The 14,874-nt window shown below is 41.5% G+C and overlaps 1 protein-coding gene across 6 annotated transcripts in view; it reads left to right on the top strand.

Moving 5' to 3' along the window:
• si:dkey-230p4.1 (trichohyalin) overlaps window positions 1-5,794 on the top strand; it is a 42,607-nt gene extending 36,813 nt beyond the window's left edge. For all 6 annotated transcript variants that reach the window (XM_061879970.1, XM_061879969.1, XM_061879971.1 and 3 more), the window contains one exon: window positions 3,167-5,794. In XM_061879970.1, the coding sequence (XP_061735954.1) occupies window positions 3,167-3,244 (78 nt within the window). In that variant the 3' untranslated portion in view covers window positions 3,245-5,794. The remainder of the gene's footprint in view (window positions 1-3,166) is intronic.
• The last annotated feature ends 9,080 nt before the right edge of the window (window positions 5,795-14,874 follow it).

Below are 14,874 nucleotides of genomic sequence, written 5' to 3'. Positions count from 1 at the left end.
TCACGGATTTCCCATAATTCCTTTTTTTTTTTTTTTTGTAATCCATCCATCCATCCATCATCTTCCGCTTATCCGAGGTCGGGTCGCGGGGGCAGCAACCTAAGCAGGGAAGCCCAGACTTCCCTATCTCCAGCCACTTCGTCTAGCTCTTCCCGGGGGATCCCGAGGTGTTCCCAGGCCAGCCGGGAGACATAGTCTTCCCAACTTGTCCTGGGTCTTCCCCGTGGGCTCCTACCAGCTGGACGTGCCCTAAACACATCCCTAGGGAGGCGTTCGGGTGGCATCCTGACCAGATGCCCGAACCACCTCATCTGGCTCCTCTCGATGTGGAGAAGCAGCGGCTTTACGTTGAGTTCCTCCCAGATGGCAGAGCTTCTCACCCTATCTCTAAGGGAGAGACCCAAACTCATTTCGGCCGCTTGTACCTGTGATCTTATCCTTTCGGTCATGACCCAAAGCTCATGACCATAGGCGAGGATGGGAACGTAGATGGACCGGTAAATTGAGAGCTTTGCCTTCCGGCTCAGCTCCTTCTTCACCACAACAGATCGGTGCAACGTCCGCATTACTGAAGACGCCGCACCGATCCGCCTGTCGATCTCACGATCCACTCTTCCCCCACTCGTGAACAAGACTCCTACGTACTTGAACTCCTCCACTTGGGGCAGGGTCTCCTCCCCAACCCGGAGATGGCACTCCACCCTTTTCCGGGCGAGAACCATGGACTCGGACTTGGAGGTGCTGATTCTCATTCCGGTCGCTTCACACTCGGCTGCGAACCGATCCATTTTTTGTAATTCATTTTTCCATTCAAAATGAATTGTCCCTTTAACAAACTTTCACCATTCCCACATTTTTCAAGCCATTCCAACCATTCCACCTTCAACACATTCCACCATCCTGGATATTCAAGCTGTCATTTTTCCATGTTCAAAAATATTCCAAGAATTCACAGTTTTTCAAACCCTATTTTCACCCTTTTTTTGTGTGGACGACTCCTCCCACATTTTTTAACCCACTTCAACCGTTTCACCGTCCAGTCATTCATCTTAATCAGGACAAAAACAAAGTTGTTTTTGAACTGTAGAAATTCTGGGTTTTCCCGGAATTAAAACATTCCTTCTCCTAATCATTTTCCAAAAAAATCCCTCTTTTCCCAAAATTTCCAGGAAGTATGGATGGGACATTTTTCCAAGTTGCACAATCCCCACATTTTTTCAAAGCATTCCACCTTCAACACATTCCACTCATCCTGGACATTCTAACTAACACTTTCCCAAGTTCCAAACCAAATTCCGGTTTTCCTGGAAATTCAGATAAAGCATTGCAACATTCAAAATATTCTTACTTTCTGTCAGCATTTCACTTCCACTTCAGCACGGGAACATTCACACACCATTCCTCCAGGAATTGCCTCTTCTAGTTTTGGAATCCAACTGCTGAAATGGATGACCTTTCCAAAATGGTGTAAATAATGAACTTGTGTGTGTGTGTGTGTGTGTGTGTGTGTGTGTGTGTGTGTGTGTGTGTGTGTGTGTGTGTGTGTGTGTGTGTGTGTGTGTGTGTGTGTGTGTGTGTGTGTGTGTGTGTGTGTGTGTGTGTGTGTGTGTGTGTGTGTGTGTGTGTGTGTGTGTGTGTGTGTGTGTGTGTGTGTGTGTGTGTGTGTGTGTGTGTGTGTGTGTGTGCGTGCGTGCGTGTGTGTATATAGGTATGTATGTGTATTTGGATGTATATAAGTATGTATGTATATATATGTATGTATATAAGTATGTATGTATATATATGTATGTGTGTATACATGTGTGTGTGTATGTGTATATATATATATATATATATATATATATATATATATATATAGAATAGAATTAACTTTATTGTCATTATATTTGCATATAATGAGATTAAAGACTCCAATTTAAGGCGCGGTAGTGGGAACAAATATGGGGTGAAATAAGTGAAGTGAAATATATTTATATAGCGCTTTTCTCAAGTGACTCAAAGCGCTTTACATAGTGACACCCAATATCTAAGTTACATTTAAACCAGTGTGGGTGGCACTGGGAGCAGGTGAGTAAAGTGTCTTGCCCAAGGACACAACGGCAGTGACTAGGATGGCACAAGCGGGACTCGAACCTGCAACCCTCAAGTTGCTGGCACGGCCACTCTACCAACCGAGCTATGCCGCCCCACAAATAAATGACATAAGAGGTAAAAAGGAAAACTAACAATTGAAATAAACAGACTACTATCCAATAAAAATAATAAGCAATCCTCTACAATATACAAAACACTATAGAAGTACAAAATACTGTACAATATACAGACCAAGACAAGTGTACCAAAGTGATAAATAACAATCAATGTCGGACTTATTGCACTCGAAGGGTAGTATTGCACAGTAGGGTATATATGTGTATGTATGTATGTGTGTGTATATATGTATGTATTTTTATGTGTATGTATGTATGTATATATGTATGTATGTGTGTATACATATATATATGTGTATGTATGTATTTGTGTGTATATATGTATGTATTTTTATGTGTATGTATGTATATATATATATGTATGTGTATGTATGTGTGTATACATATATATATATATGTGTATGTATGTGTGTATATATGTATATATTTTTATGTGTATATATGTATGTGTATGTATGTATGTGTGTATACATATATGTGTATGTATGTATGTATGTGATATGTATGTATTTATGTATATCTATTTGTATATATATGTATGTGTATGTGTGTATACATATATATATGTGTATGTATTTTTATGTGTATGTATGTGTGTGATATGTATGTATATATGTATATCTATTTGTATGTATGTGTATATGTATGTGTGTATGTCTGTATATATGTATGTGTGTATGTCTGTGTAAGTATGTATGTTTGTGTGTATGTGTTTGTATATATGTATGTATTGTATTTGTATGTATGTATGTATATGTATGTGTATGTATGTATGTGTATATATATATGTATGTGTGTATGTATGTATGTATTTTTATGTGTATGTATGTATGTATGTGATATGTATGTATATCTATTTGTATGTATGTATATATGTATGTGTGTATGTCTGTGTAAGTATGTATGTGTGCGTGCGTGCGTAATCGCATCAGTTAAAGGTTCAGTTTGACTTCCAGGTGTGTCAGCTGCACGTGTCACTGGCACTGGATAACCAGCAGAGGGCGATGTTGCTCAGGAAGAGTCCATGTCCTTAGACCCTCCTCCAGGACATGGATGCATCAGCCATGTCCTTAGACCCTTCTCCAGGACCTGAATGCATCAGCCATGTCCTTAGACCCTTCTCCAGGACCTGAATGCATCAGCCATGTCCTTAGACCCTTCTCCAGGACCTGAATGCATCAGCCATGTCCTTAGACCCTTCTCCAGGACCTAATTGCATCAGTGGCAGCCCAATAAGGTCTCTTCTGAGACCCCAGGGAGGAGGAGGTGGAGGAGGAGGAAGAGGTGTCCCTCAGTCAATCCTGGCAAGGAACTAAAAAGGACATTTTAGTACAAGGTCATTCTGCCTGCCCGCCACACGGTGGCGCCACACTGCAGGTGGTCCTCAACACTTTGAGGGCACTGAGCCCTCCAAGTGGTTTCTCCACACATGTAAGTATTATATGTATTACCTTTGTCTTGTCATTCAGCTGCCACATGTTACATTTACTCATCCCAAAATGTTGCCTGCACAGGATCATTACTGACATATCTTATTATAACTGCAATGAATACCTTATTTTCCAGATTATAAGGCGCATAGAATAGATGCTACAGTAGAGGCTGGGGTTAGGATATGCATCCTTTAGATCCGGGGTCTCAAACATGCGGCCTGCGAGACGTTATTTTGCGGCCTGCACTTTGATATGACAATTTAATGTATGTGCGGCCCGCAAGTTTAATATGAACTGAACTTGACAGCGTCATACTTCCCAACAATTTTCACGGGAGTTCCCTTAATATCAGGGTATCCATTCTCTGGTAATCCCTGCCGATTTTTACCCGATCAACAATACTCAGGTGGTGCTGCAATGGCACTGTTCTTAACGCCCTCTGATTCCTGTGCAGACAGCGTGCAAACCTATTTGATTGTTACATTTGACTGAGCAGTACACATGTGTGATGTTACAAGACATATTTGGTCAACAGCTACACAAGACACACTGAGGGTGGCCGTAAAAGAAACTTTTAACACTGTTACAAATATGTGCCAGACTGTGAACCCACACCAAACAAGAATGACAAACACATTGCGGGAGAACATCAGCACCGTAACACAACATAAACTCAGCAGAACAAATACCCAGAATCCAATGCAGCCCTGACTCTTCCGGGCGACAATACACACACCCACTGTGGCTCCGAAATGACAACACTGGCTCGGTTTCTTAAAGACGGGCTCTTTACTTGAGTTTTAAGCCGTGAAAACTACAGGACAAGACATGAAATACAATAGTTTTAGAAATACTTCAGTCCCAGGCAAACAAGGTGCCAAACAAAAATAGCTACCTCGTGGCCGCCTGCCACTTCGGAGGTTCTTGGGCAGCAAACACTCCAATGTTGTGCAACTACATGAGCGTACAAAAAATCAAACCAATGCACACCACAAATACACAGAACATTTCAACACAATATGACAAATGCCTTGTTCAGCTAGCCAAATGTTCCCCACTGCTGCTGATGGCCCAAAGTCCTTTGCATGTCTGCAACTCCAAACACCACACCAAATCTCGCGAGAATAGCGGTGTGACAAAGAAAATAAATTGCGCCTTTTATAGTAACCCAAATGTGTCTTATTTACAAAAAATATAACATGACTTCAGAAAAATAATAATTTACAACAAAAAATGTTAATCCTTAAAACAAAAAATATGAAGTGTAAGTTTTCAACAACACTTACACCCACGCTACCACCAACCCCCCACACCCCCCACCCTCCCTACTTGCGTTGGTTGAGGTTGTGTATATTGTCGCCCGGGAGAGTTTGGGCTGCAAGGTGTTCTGGGTATTTGTTCTCTTGTGTTTAAGTTGTGTTAGGGTGCAGATGTTCTCCCAAAATGTGTTTGTCATTCTTGTTTGGTGTGGGTTCAAAGTGTGGCGCATATTTGTAACAGTGTTCATGTTGTTTATACGGCCACCCTCAGTGTGACCTGTAAGTACGTCTTGCAGCCGCCAATGCTGTTCTGCACAAGTCTCGCACAACATGATTTAGAGTTGTCACTTTAGTTGTGTTGTGTGCGCAACGACGAGTTGTAGAGCACTAGTTCTCTTATAGATGGTATTTTACGTGAAGGTATGCCAAGGGTTAAGTGAGATTTATCAAAAACATTCTAAAAAAGAGCAGTCAGTCATAAATACTTTTAATAAATATACTTATTGAATAACACTTCAACTAAATATGAATGTAAGTTCATAAAGTGTGACAAGAAATGCAACAATGCAATATTCAGTGTTGACAGCTAGACTTTTTGTGGACATGTTCCATAAATATTGATGTTAAAGATTTCTTTATTTGTGAAGAAATGTTTAGAATGAAGTTGATGAATCCAGATGGATCTCTATTACAATCCCCAAAGAGGACACTTTAAGTTGATGATTACTTCTATGTGGAGAAATCTTTTTTTTAAATTGAATTACTTGTTTATTTTTCAACAAGTTTTTTAGTTATTTTTATATCTTTTTTTCCAAATAGTTCAAGAAAGACCACTACAAATGAGCAAGATTTTGCACTGTTATACAATTTAATAAATCAGAAACTGATGACATAGTGCTGTATTTTACTTCTTTATCTCTTTTTTTCAAGCAAAAATGCTTTGCTCTGATTAGGGAGTACTTTAATTAAAACTTTTGATTGATTGATTGATTGATTGATTGATTGATTGATTGATACTTTTATTAGTAGATTGCACAGTACAGTACATATTCCGTACAATTGACCACTAAATGGTAACACCCCAATAAGTTTTTCAACTTGTTAATCAATTCATGGTACAAATATATACTATCAGCATAATACAGTCATCACACAGGTTAATCATCATAGTATGTACATTGAATTATTTACAATCCGGGGGGTGGGATGAGGAGCTTTGGTTGATATCAGAACTTCAGTCATCAACAATTGCATCAACAGAGAAATGTGGACATTGAAACAGTGTAGGTGTGACTTAGTAGGATTTGTACAGCCAGCAGAGAACATAGTGAGTTCACATAGCATAAGAACAAGTATATACATTAGAAGTACATTTGAGTTGTTTATAATCCGGGGAGATGGGATGTGAATGGAGGAGGGTATTAGTAAATGGTTGAAGTTGCCTGGAGGTGTTGTTTTAGAGCGGTTTTGAAGGAATATAGAGATGCACTTACTTTTATACCTTTTGGGAGTGCATTCCACATTGATGTGGCATAGAAAGAGAATGAGTTCAGACCTTTGTTAGATGGGAATCTGGGTTTAACGTGGTTTGTGGAGCTCCCCCTGGTGTTGTGTTTATGGTGGTCATTTACGTTAAGGAAGTAGTTTGACATGTACTTCGGTATCAAGGAGGTGTAGCGGATTTTATAGACCAGGCTCAGTGCAAGTTGTTTGACTCTTTTCACGTGGGGTACATCAGTGAAAAAAGGTTGAGAACCACTGTTGCAGAGGACGTTAAAGGCAGTGCAGTCACGGCAGCCCTTAATAATGTCGGCCGGGTGAAAATTGGGACAAATTTGGGCAAATGGTTGCATTCTGTGGCCCTCAGGTAAATTGAGTTTCAGACCCCTGCTTTAGATGGAGCTGCACTAAAGGGAATGTCAACAAAACAGTCAGACAGGTCAGTCAAACTTTATTAATAGATTACAAACCAGCTTCTGACAACTCCGTTCACTCCCAAAAAGAATAAACAGCTGTTTTATTATTTTCCCTGATTCAAATAAACAGGTAAAAAACAGTCTGATACTGTTACTGTAAATCAAAGGTTAGTGCAATCACAATATAGTAACACTGGAAATAGTGCAATGCAACAATATATCAATAACTCAACCTTGCTCAAAGGATAATGTCACACAACACAAGACACAAAATAAACATGTAAAGCTCACTTTATTAAGTTATTCCTCATCCACCAATCCCTCAAATTCTTCTTCTTCAGTGTTGGAATCAAACAGTTGGGCGAATACGGCATCCAACATGCCCGGCTCCGTCTCGTCCAAGTCCTCATTAAAGGAGTCAGTGTCGCTGCTGTTAAAGGGGAACATTATCAGCAGACCTATGTAAGCGTCAATATATACCTTGATGCTGCAGAAAAAAGACCATCTAATTTTTTAACCGATTTCCGAGACCTAAATGGGTGAATTTTGGCGAATTAAACGCCTTTCTGTTTATCGCGGTGACGTCAGAATGTGAAGGTAACACACCCGCCATTTTCATTTTCAACACATTACAAACACCGGGTCTCAGCTCTGTTATTTTCCGTTTTTTTGACTATTTTTTGGAACCTTGGAGACATCATGCCTCGACGGTGTGTTGTCGGAGGGTGTAACAACACTAACAGGGAGGGATTCAAGTTGCACCACTGGCCCGAAGATGCCAAAGTGGCAAGAAATCTGCCGCCAGACCCCCATTGAATGTGCCGGAGTGTCTCCACATTTTACCGGCGATGCTAACGCAGCTATTTGGCCATGCTATGGCTATGAATAGCGTCAATAGCTTCAGTTTCTTCTTCAATATTTTCATACTCCAACCATCTGTTTCAATGCATGCGTAATCTGTTGAATCGCTTAAGTCGCTGAAATCTGAGTTTGAATCCGAGCTAATGTCGCTATATCTTGCTGTGGTATTCCCGTTGTTTGTTTACATTGGCAGCACTGTGTGACGTCACAGGGAAATGGATAGTGGTTTCGAAGATAGCGAAAATAAGGCACTTTAAAGCTTTATTTAGGGATATTCCGAGACCGGTAAAATTTTGAAAAAAACTTCAAAAAATACAACAAGCCACTGGGAATTGATTTTTATTGTTTTTAACCCTTTTGAAATTGTGATAATGTTCCCCTTTAAACTCTGCGTCGTAAACGTGTCTCTTAATAGGAAACATTTTGGGCTCTTTACATAAACACACAGAAACTGCACACCTCCCGCAGTCATATATCCCAGCATGCACCGCACTTTTTCTTCTTCTACAGGGGAAAATGAAGTTGGCGGCTGCTTACCGTAGTTGTGAGACCTGTTGTGGCTCAATATTGGTCCATATATAAGGCGCACCGGACTATAAGGCGCACCGTCAGCTTTTGAGAAAATTTGAGGTTTTTAGGTGCACCTTATAGTGTTGTGGCTCAACATTGGTCCATATATAAGGCGCACCGGACTATAAGGCGCACTGTAAGCTTTTGAGAAAATTTGAGGTTTTTAGGTGCACCTTATAGTGTTGTGGCTCAATATTGGTCCATATATAAGGCGCACCAGACTATAAGGCGCGCTGTCAGCTTCTGAGAAAATTTGAGGTCTTTAGGTGCACCTTATAGTGTTGTGGCTCAATATTGGTCCATATATAAGGCGCACCGGACTATAAGGCGCACTGTCAGCTTTTGAGAAAATTTGAGGTTTTTAGGTGCACCTTATAGTGTTGCGGCTCAATATTGGTCCATATATAAGGCGCACCGGACTATAAGGCTCACTGTCAGCTTTTGAGAAAATTTGAGGTTTTTAGGTGCACCTTATAGTGTTGTGGCTCAATATTGGTCCATATATAAGTCACACTGGACTATAAGGCGCACTGTCAGCTTTTGAGAAAATTTGAGGTTTTTAGGTGCACCTTATAGTGTTGTGGCTCAATATTGGTCCATATATAAGGCGCACCAGACTATAAGGCGCAATGTAAGCTTTATTCAGCACTATAAGTTGCCACTCTTTCCCCACACTTTGAACCCCACGGCTTATAAAACTAATGCATGGCTTTTTCCTTGGCGGACGGTTGTAATATTTGTTGTTCAATAGTTTCCACGAGAGCCGAGCAGGAGACTAAAATGTTCTGCGACGCAATCTTTTGGAGCACTTGGTGAAAATGTTTTTTTCTGTTTTAATGCCCTGAACCGGAAGTAAAAGCTGTCCATAGCGTTTCTGCTGAAAGGATTCTTCATTCATCACTTACAATATTACTAGAACTATTCTTACTTACTAGAGCGTCCCGTCTAGGCCTGTTTTCATGCTATCGTAATGTTATGAAACTAGCGTCGTAAGTATTAGCCAACATGCTAACACGTTTACAAGTGCCTGTGTTAGTGTTATTAACTTACATTCTTTTTCTATTGTTTCAGTTTTGTAAATTCAGCAAAACGTCAGCGTGGAGTCATTGAGTCTATTTAGCTGTTTGGAGAGCTAGCTTGCGCAGCTAGTGGGTCCATGACCATGACTTCTGTTTTGTTTGATCGGCCGTTTTACTGCCCTGTTGCAAACACTGTTTGGACACAATGAAGGTATGTAAATAAACATTTACAGAATATTTCTGTGTAAATAACTTTTATATCTGCCACTTATAGTCCGGTGTGGCTAATATGTATTATAAAAAATAGTTTTGTAAAATGTAACGTGCGTGGCTAATACACCGCTGTGCTCTACATTCCGGAAAACACGCTATATACGTTTGGATTGGGGTATGTGTTTTTTTTTTGTGGAGAAAGTGGTTAATGTCTCGTGTTTTCATGTCAGTATTTAAGCCAGTGCTGCCTTGCTTCTCCAGAGTTGATCAAAGTGCTATCAATCAGAGTTTGAGGGTAATTGCAACATTTATCATGATATCTTTTATTGTCGTATTTCATCCGACAAAGTCAGTGGGCGGGGCTAGCAGGAATATAATCCAATCAATTAATGACACTTTTTATTCATTTGATTTTCTCCCACTTCACACTTTTTTACACTTTTTACAAGTCTCCTTTTGTGTTGTCTTCATGTAAATACCCATATTTATATCTCTTATTAAACATGTATATATGTTACAACTTGTGTTGTCTTCATGTAAATACACATATTTATATCTCTTATTAAACATGTATATATGTTACAACTTGTGTTGTCTTCATGTAAATACACATTTATATCTCTTATTAAACATGTATATATGTTACAACTTGTGTTATCTTCATGTAAATACACATATTTATATCTCTTATTAAACATTTACGTATGTTACAACTTGTGTTGTCTTCATGTAAATACACATATTTATATCTCTTATTAAACATTTACGTATGTTACAACTTGTGTTATCTTCATGTAAATACACATATTTATATCTCTTATTAAAGATGTATATATGTTACAACTTGTGTTATCTTCATGTAAATACACATATTTATATCTCTTATTAAACATTTATATATGTTACAACTTGTGTTATCTTCATGTAAATACCCATATTTATATCTCTTATTAAACATGTATATATGTTACAACTTGTGTTAACTTCATGTAAATACCCATATTTATATCTCTTATTAAACATGTATATATGTTACAACTTGTGTTATCTTCATGTAAATACACAATTTATATCTCTTATTAAACATGTATATACGTTACAACTTGTGTTGTCTTCATGTAAATACACATTTATATCTCTTATTAAACATTTACGTATGTTACAACTTGTGTTATCTTCATGTAAATACACATATTTATATCTCTTATTAAACATGTATGTATGTTACAACTTGTGTTGTCTTCATGTAAATACACATTTATATCTCTTATTAAACATTTACGTATGTTACAACTTGTGTTATCTTCATGTAAATACACATATTTATATCTCTTATTAAACATTTATGTATGTTACAACTTGTGTTATCTTCATGTAAATACACATATTTATATCTCTTATTAAACATGTATATATGTTACAACTTGTGTTGCCATCCATCCATCCATCCATCATCTTCCGCTTATCCGAGGTCGGGTCGCGGGGGCAGCAGCCTAAGCAGGGAAGCCCAGACTTCCCTATCTCCAGCCACTTCGTCTAGCTCTTCCCGGGGGATCCCGAGGCGTTCCCAGGCCAGCCGGGAGACATAGTCTTTCCAACGGTTCCTGGGTCTTCCCCGTGGCCTCCTACCAGCTGGACGTGCCCTAAACACATCCCTAGGGAGGCGTTCGGGTGGCATCCTGACCAGATGCCCGAACCACCTCATCTGGCTCCTCTCGATGTGGAGGAGCAGCGGCTTTACGTTGAGCTCCTCCCGGATGGCAGAGCTTCTCACCCTATCTCTAAGGGAGAGCCCCGCCACCCGGCGGAGGAAACTCATTTCGGCCGCTTGTACCCGTGATCTTATCCTTTCGGTCATGACCCAAAGCTCATGACCATAGGTGAGGATGGGAACGTAGATCGACCGGTAAATTGAGAGCTTTGCCTTCCGGCTCAGCTCCTTCTTCACCACAACGGATCGATACAACGTCCGCATTACTGAAGACGCCGCACCGATCCGCCTGTCGATCTCACGATCCACTCTTCCCCCACTCGTGAACAAGACTCCTAGGTACTTGAACTCCTCCACTTGGGGCAGGGTCTCCTCCCCAACCCGGAGATGGCACTCCACCCTTTTCCGGGCGAGAACCATGGACTCGGACTTGGAGGTGCTGATTCTCATTCCAGTCGCTTCACACTCGGCTGCGAACCGATCCAGTGAGAGCTGAAGATCCCGGCCAGATGAAGCCATCAGGACTACATCATCTGCAAAAAGCAAAGACCTAATCCCGTGGCCACCAAACCGGAACCCCTCAACGCCTTGACTGCGCCTAGAAATTCTGTCCATAAAAGTTATGAACAGAATCGGTGACAAAGGACAGCCTTGGCGGAGTCCAACCTTCACTGGAAACGTGTCCGACTTACTGCCAGCAATGCGGACCAAGCTCTGACACTGATCATACAGGGAGCGGACCGCCACAATAAGACATTCCGATACCCCATACTCTCTGAGCACTCCCCACAGGACTTCCCGAGGGACACGGTCGAATGCCTTCTCCAAGTCCACAAAGCACATGTAGACTGGTTGGGCAAACTCCCATGCACCCTCAAGAACCCTGCCGAGAGTATAGAGCTGGTCCACAGTTCCACGACCAGGACGAAAACCACACTGTTCCTCCTGAATCCGAGGTTCGACTATCCGGCTAAGCCTCCTCTCCAGTACACCTGAATAAACCTTACCGGGAAGGCTGAGGAGTGTGATCCCACGATAGTTGGAACACACCCTCCGGTCCCCCTTCTTAAAGAGAGGGACCACCACCCCGGTCTGCCAATCCAGAGGTACCGCCCCCGATGTCCACGCGATGCTGCAGAGTCTTGTCAACCAAGACAGCCCCACAGCATCCAGAGCCTTAAGGAACTCCGGGCGGATCTCATCCACCCCCGGGGCCTTGCCGCCGAGGAGCTTTTTAACTACCTCAGCGACCTCAGCCCCAGAAATAGGAGAGTCCACTACAGATTCCCCAGGCACCGCTTCCTCAAAGAAAGACGTGTTGGTGGGATTGAGGAGGTCTTCGAAGTATTCCCTCCACCGATCCACAACATCCGCAGTCGAAGTCAGCAGAACACCATCCGCACCATACACGGTGTTGATAGTGCACTGCTTCCCCTTCCTGAGGCGCCGTATGGTGGTCCAGAATCGCTTCGAAGCCGTCCGGAAGTCGTTTTCCATGGCTTCCCCGAACTCTTCCCATGTCCGAGTTTTTGCCTCCGCGACCGCTAAAGCTGCACACCGCTTGGCCCGTCGGTACCCGTCCACTGCCTCCGGAGTCCTATGAGCCAAAAGAACCCGATAGGACTCCTTCTTCAGCTTGACGGCATCCCTCACTGCTGGTGTCCACCAACGGGTTCTGGGATTACCGCCACGACAGGCACCAACAACCTTGCGGCCACAGCTCCAATCAGCCGCCTCGACAATAGAGGTTCGGAACATGGTCCAATCGGACTCAATGTCCCGCACCTCCCTCGTGACATGTTCAAAGTTCTCCCGGAGGTGTGAATTGAAACTCTCTCTGACAGGAGACTCTGCCAGACGTTCCCAGCAGACCCTCACAATGCGCTTGGGCCTGCCAGGTCTGTCCGGCATCCTCCCCCACCATCGCAGCCAACTCACCACCAGGTGGTGATCGGTAGAAAGCTCCGCCCCTCTCTTCACCCGAGTGTCCAAAACATAAGGCCGCAAATCCGATGACACAACTACAAAGTCGATCATGGAGCTGCGGCCTAGGGTGTCCTGGTGCCAAGTGCACATATGGACACCCTTATGTTTGAACATGGTGTTTGTTATCGACAAACTGTGACGAGCACAAAAGTCCAATAACAAAACACCACTCGGGTTTAGATCCGGGCGACCATTCTTCCCAATCACGCCTCTCCAGGTTTCACTGTCGTTGCCAACATGAGCGTTGAAGTCTCCCAGTAGGACAAGGGAATCACCCGGAGGAGCACTTTCCAGTACTCCCTCGAGTGTACCCAAAAAGGGTGGGTATTCTGAACTGCTGTTTGGTGCGTAAGCACAAACAACAGTCAGGATCCGTCCCCCCACCCGAAGGCGAAGGGAAGCTACCCTCTCGTCCACTGGGTTGAACTCAAACGTACAGGCTTTGAGCCGGGGGGCAACCAGAATTGCCACCCCAGCCCGTCGCCTCTCACTGCCGGGAAGCCAGAGTGGAAGAGGGTCCAGTCCCTCTCGAGAGAACTGGTTCCAGAGCCCTTGCTGTGCGTCGAGGTGAGTCCGACTATATCCAGCCGGAACTTCTCTACCTCGCGCACTAGCTCAGGCTCCTTCCCCCCCAGTGAGGTGACGTTCCACGTCCCAAGAGCTAGCTTCTGTAGCCGAGGATCGGACCGCCAAGTGCCCTGCCTTCGGCTGCCGCCCAGCTCACAATGCACCCGACCTCTATGGCCCCTCCTATGAGTGGTGAGCCCATTGGAGGGATGACCCACGTTGCCACTTGTGTTGTCTTCATGTAAATACACATATTTATATCTCTTATTAAACATGTATATATGTTACAACTTGTGTTGTCTTCATGTAAATACACATTTATATCTCTTATTAAACATTTACGTATGTTACAACTTGTGTTATCTTCATGTAAATACACATATTTATATCTCTTATTAAACATGTATATATGTTACAACTTGTGTTGTCTTCATGTAAATACACATATTTATATCTCTTATTAAACATATATATATGTTACAACTTGTGTTGTCTTCATGTAAATACACATATTTATATCTCTTATTAAACATATATATATGTTACAACTTGTGTTGTCTTCATGTAAATACACATATTTATATCTCTTATTAAACATATATATATGTTACAACTTGTGTTGTCTTCATGTAAATACCCATATTTATATCTCTTATTAAACATTTATATATGTTACAACTTGTGTTGTCTTCATGTAAATACCCATATTTATATCTCTTATTAAACATGTATATATGTTACAACTTGTGTTGTCTTCATGTAAATACACATATTTATATCTCTTATTAAAGATGTATATATGTTACAACTTGTGTTATCTTCATGTAAATACACATATGTATATCTCTTATTAAACATGTATATACGTTACAACTTGTTGTCTTCATGTAAATACACATTTATATCTCTTATTAAACATTTACGTATGTTACAACTTGTGTTATCTTCATGTAAATACACATATTTATATCTCTTATTAAACATGTATATATGTTACAACTTGTGTTGTCTTCATGTAAATACACATTTATATCTCTTATTAAACATTTACGTATGTTACAACTTGTGTTATCTTCATGTAAATACACATATTTATATCTCTTATTAAACATTTATGTATGTTACAACT

The sequence above is a fragment of the Nerophis ophidion genome, linkage group LG19, assembly GCF_033978795.1.
Source record: "Nerophis ophidion isolate RoL-2023_Sa linkage group LG19, RoL_Noph_v1.0, whole genome shotgun sequence".
NCBI lineage: Eukaryota > Metazoa > Chordata > Actinopteri > Syngnathiformes > Syngnathidae > Nerophis > Nerophis ophidion.
This window is presented reverse-complemented; position numbering and strand designations above follow the sequence as displayed.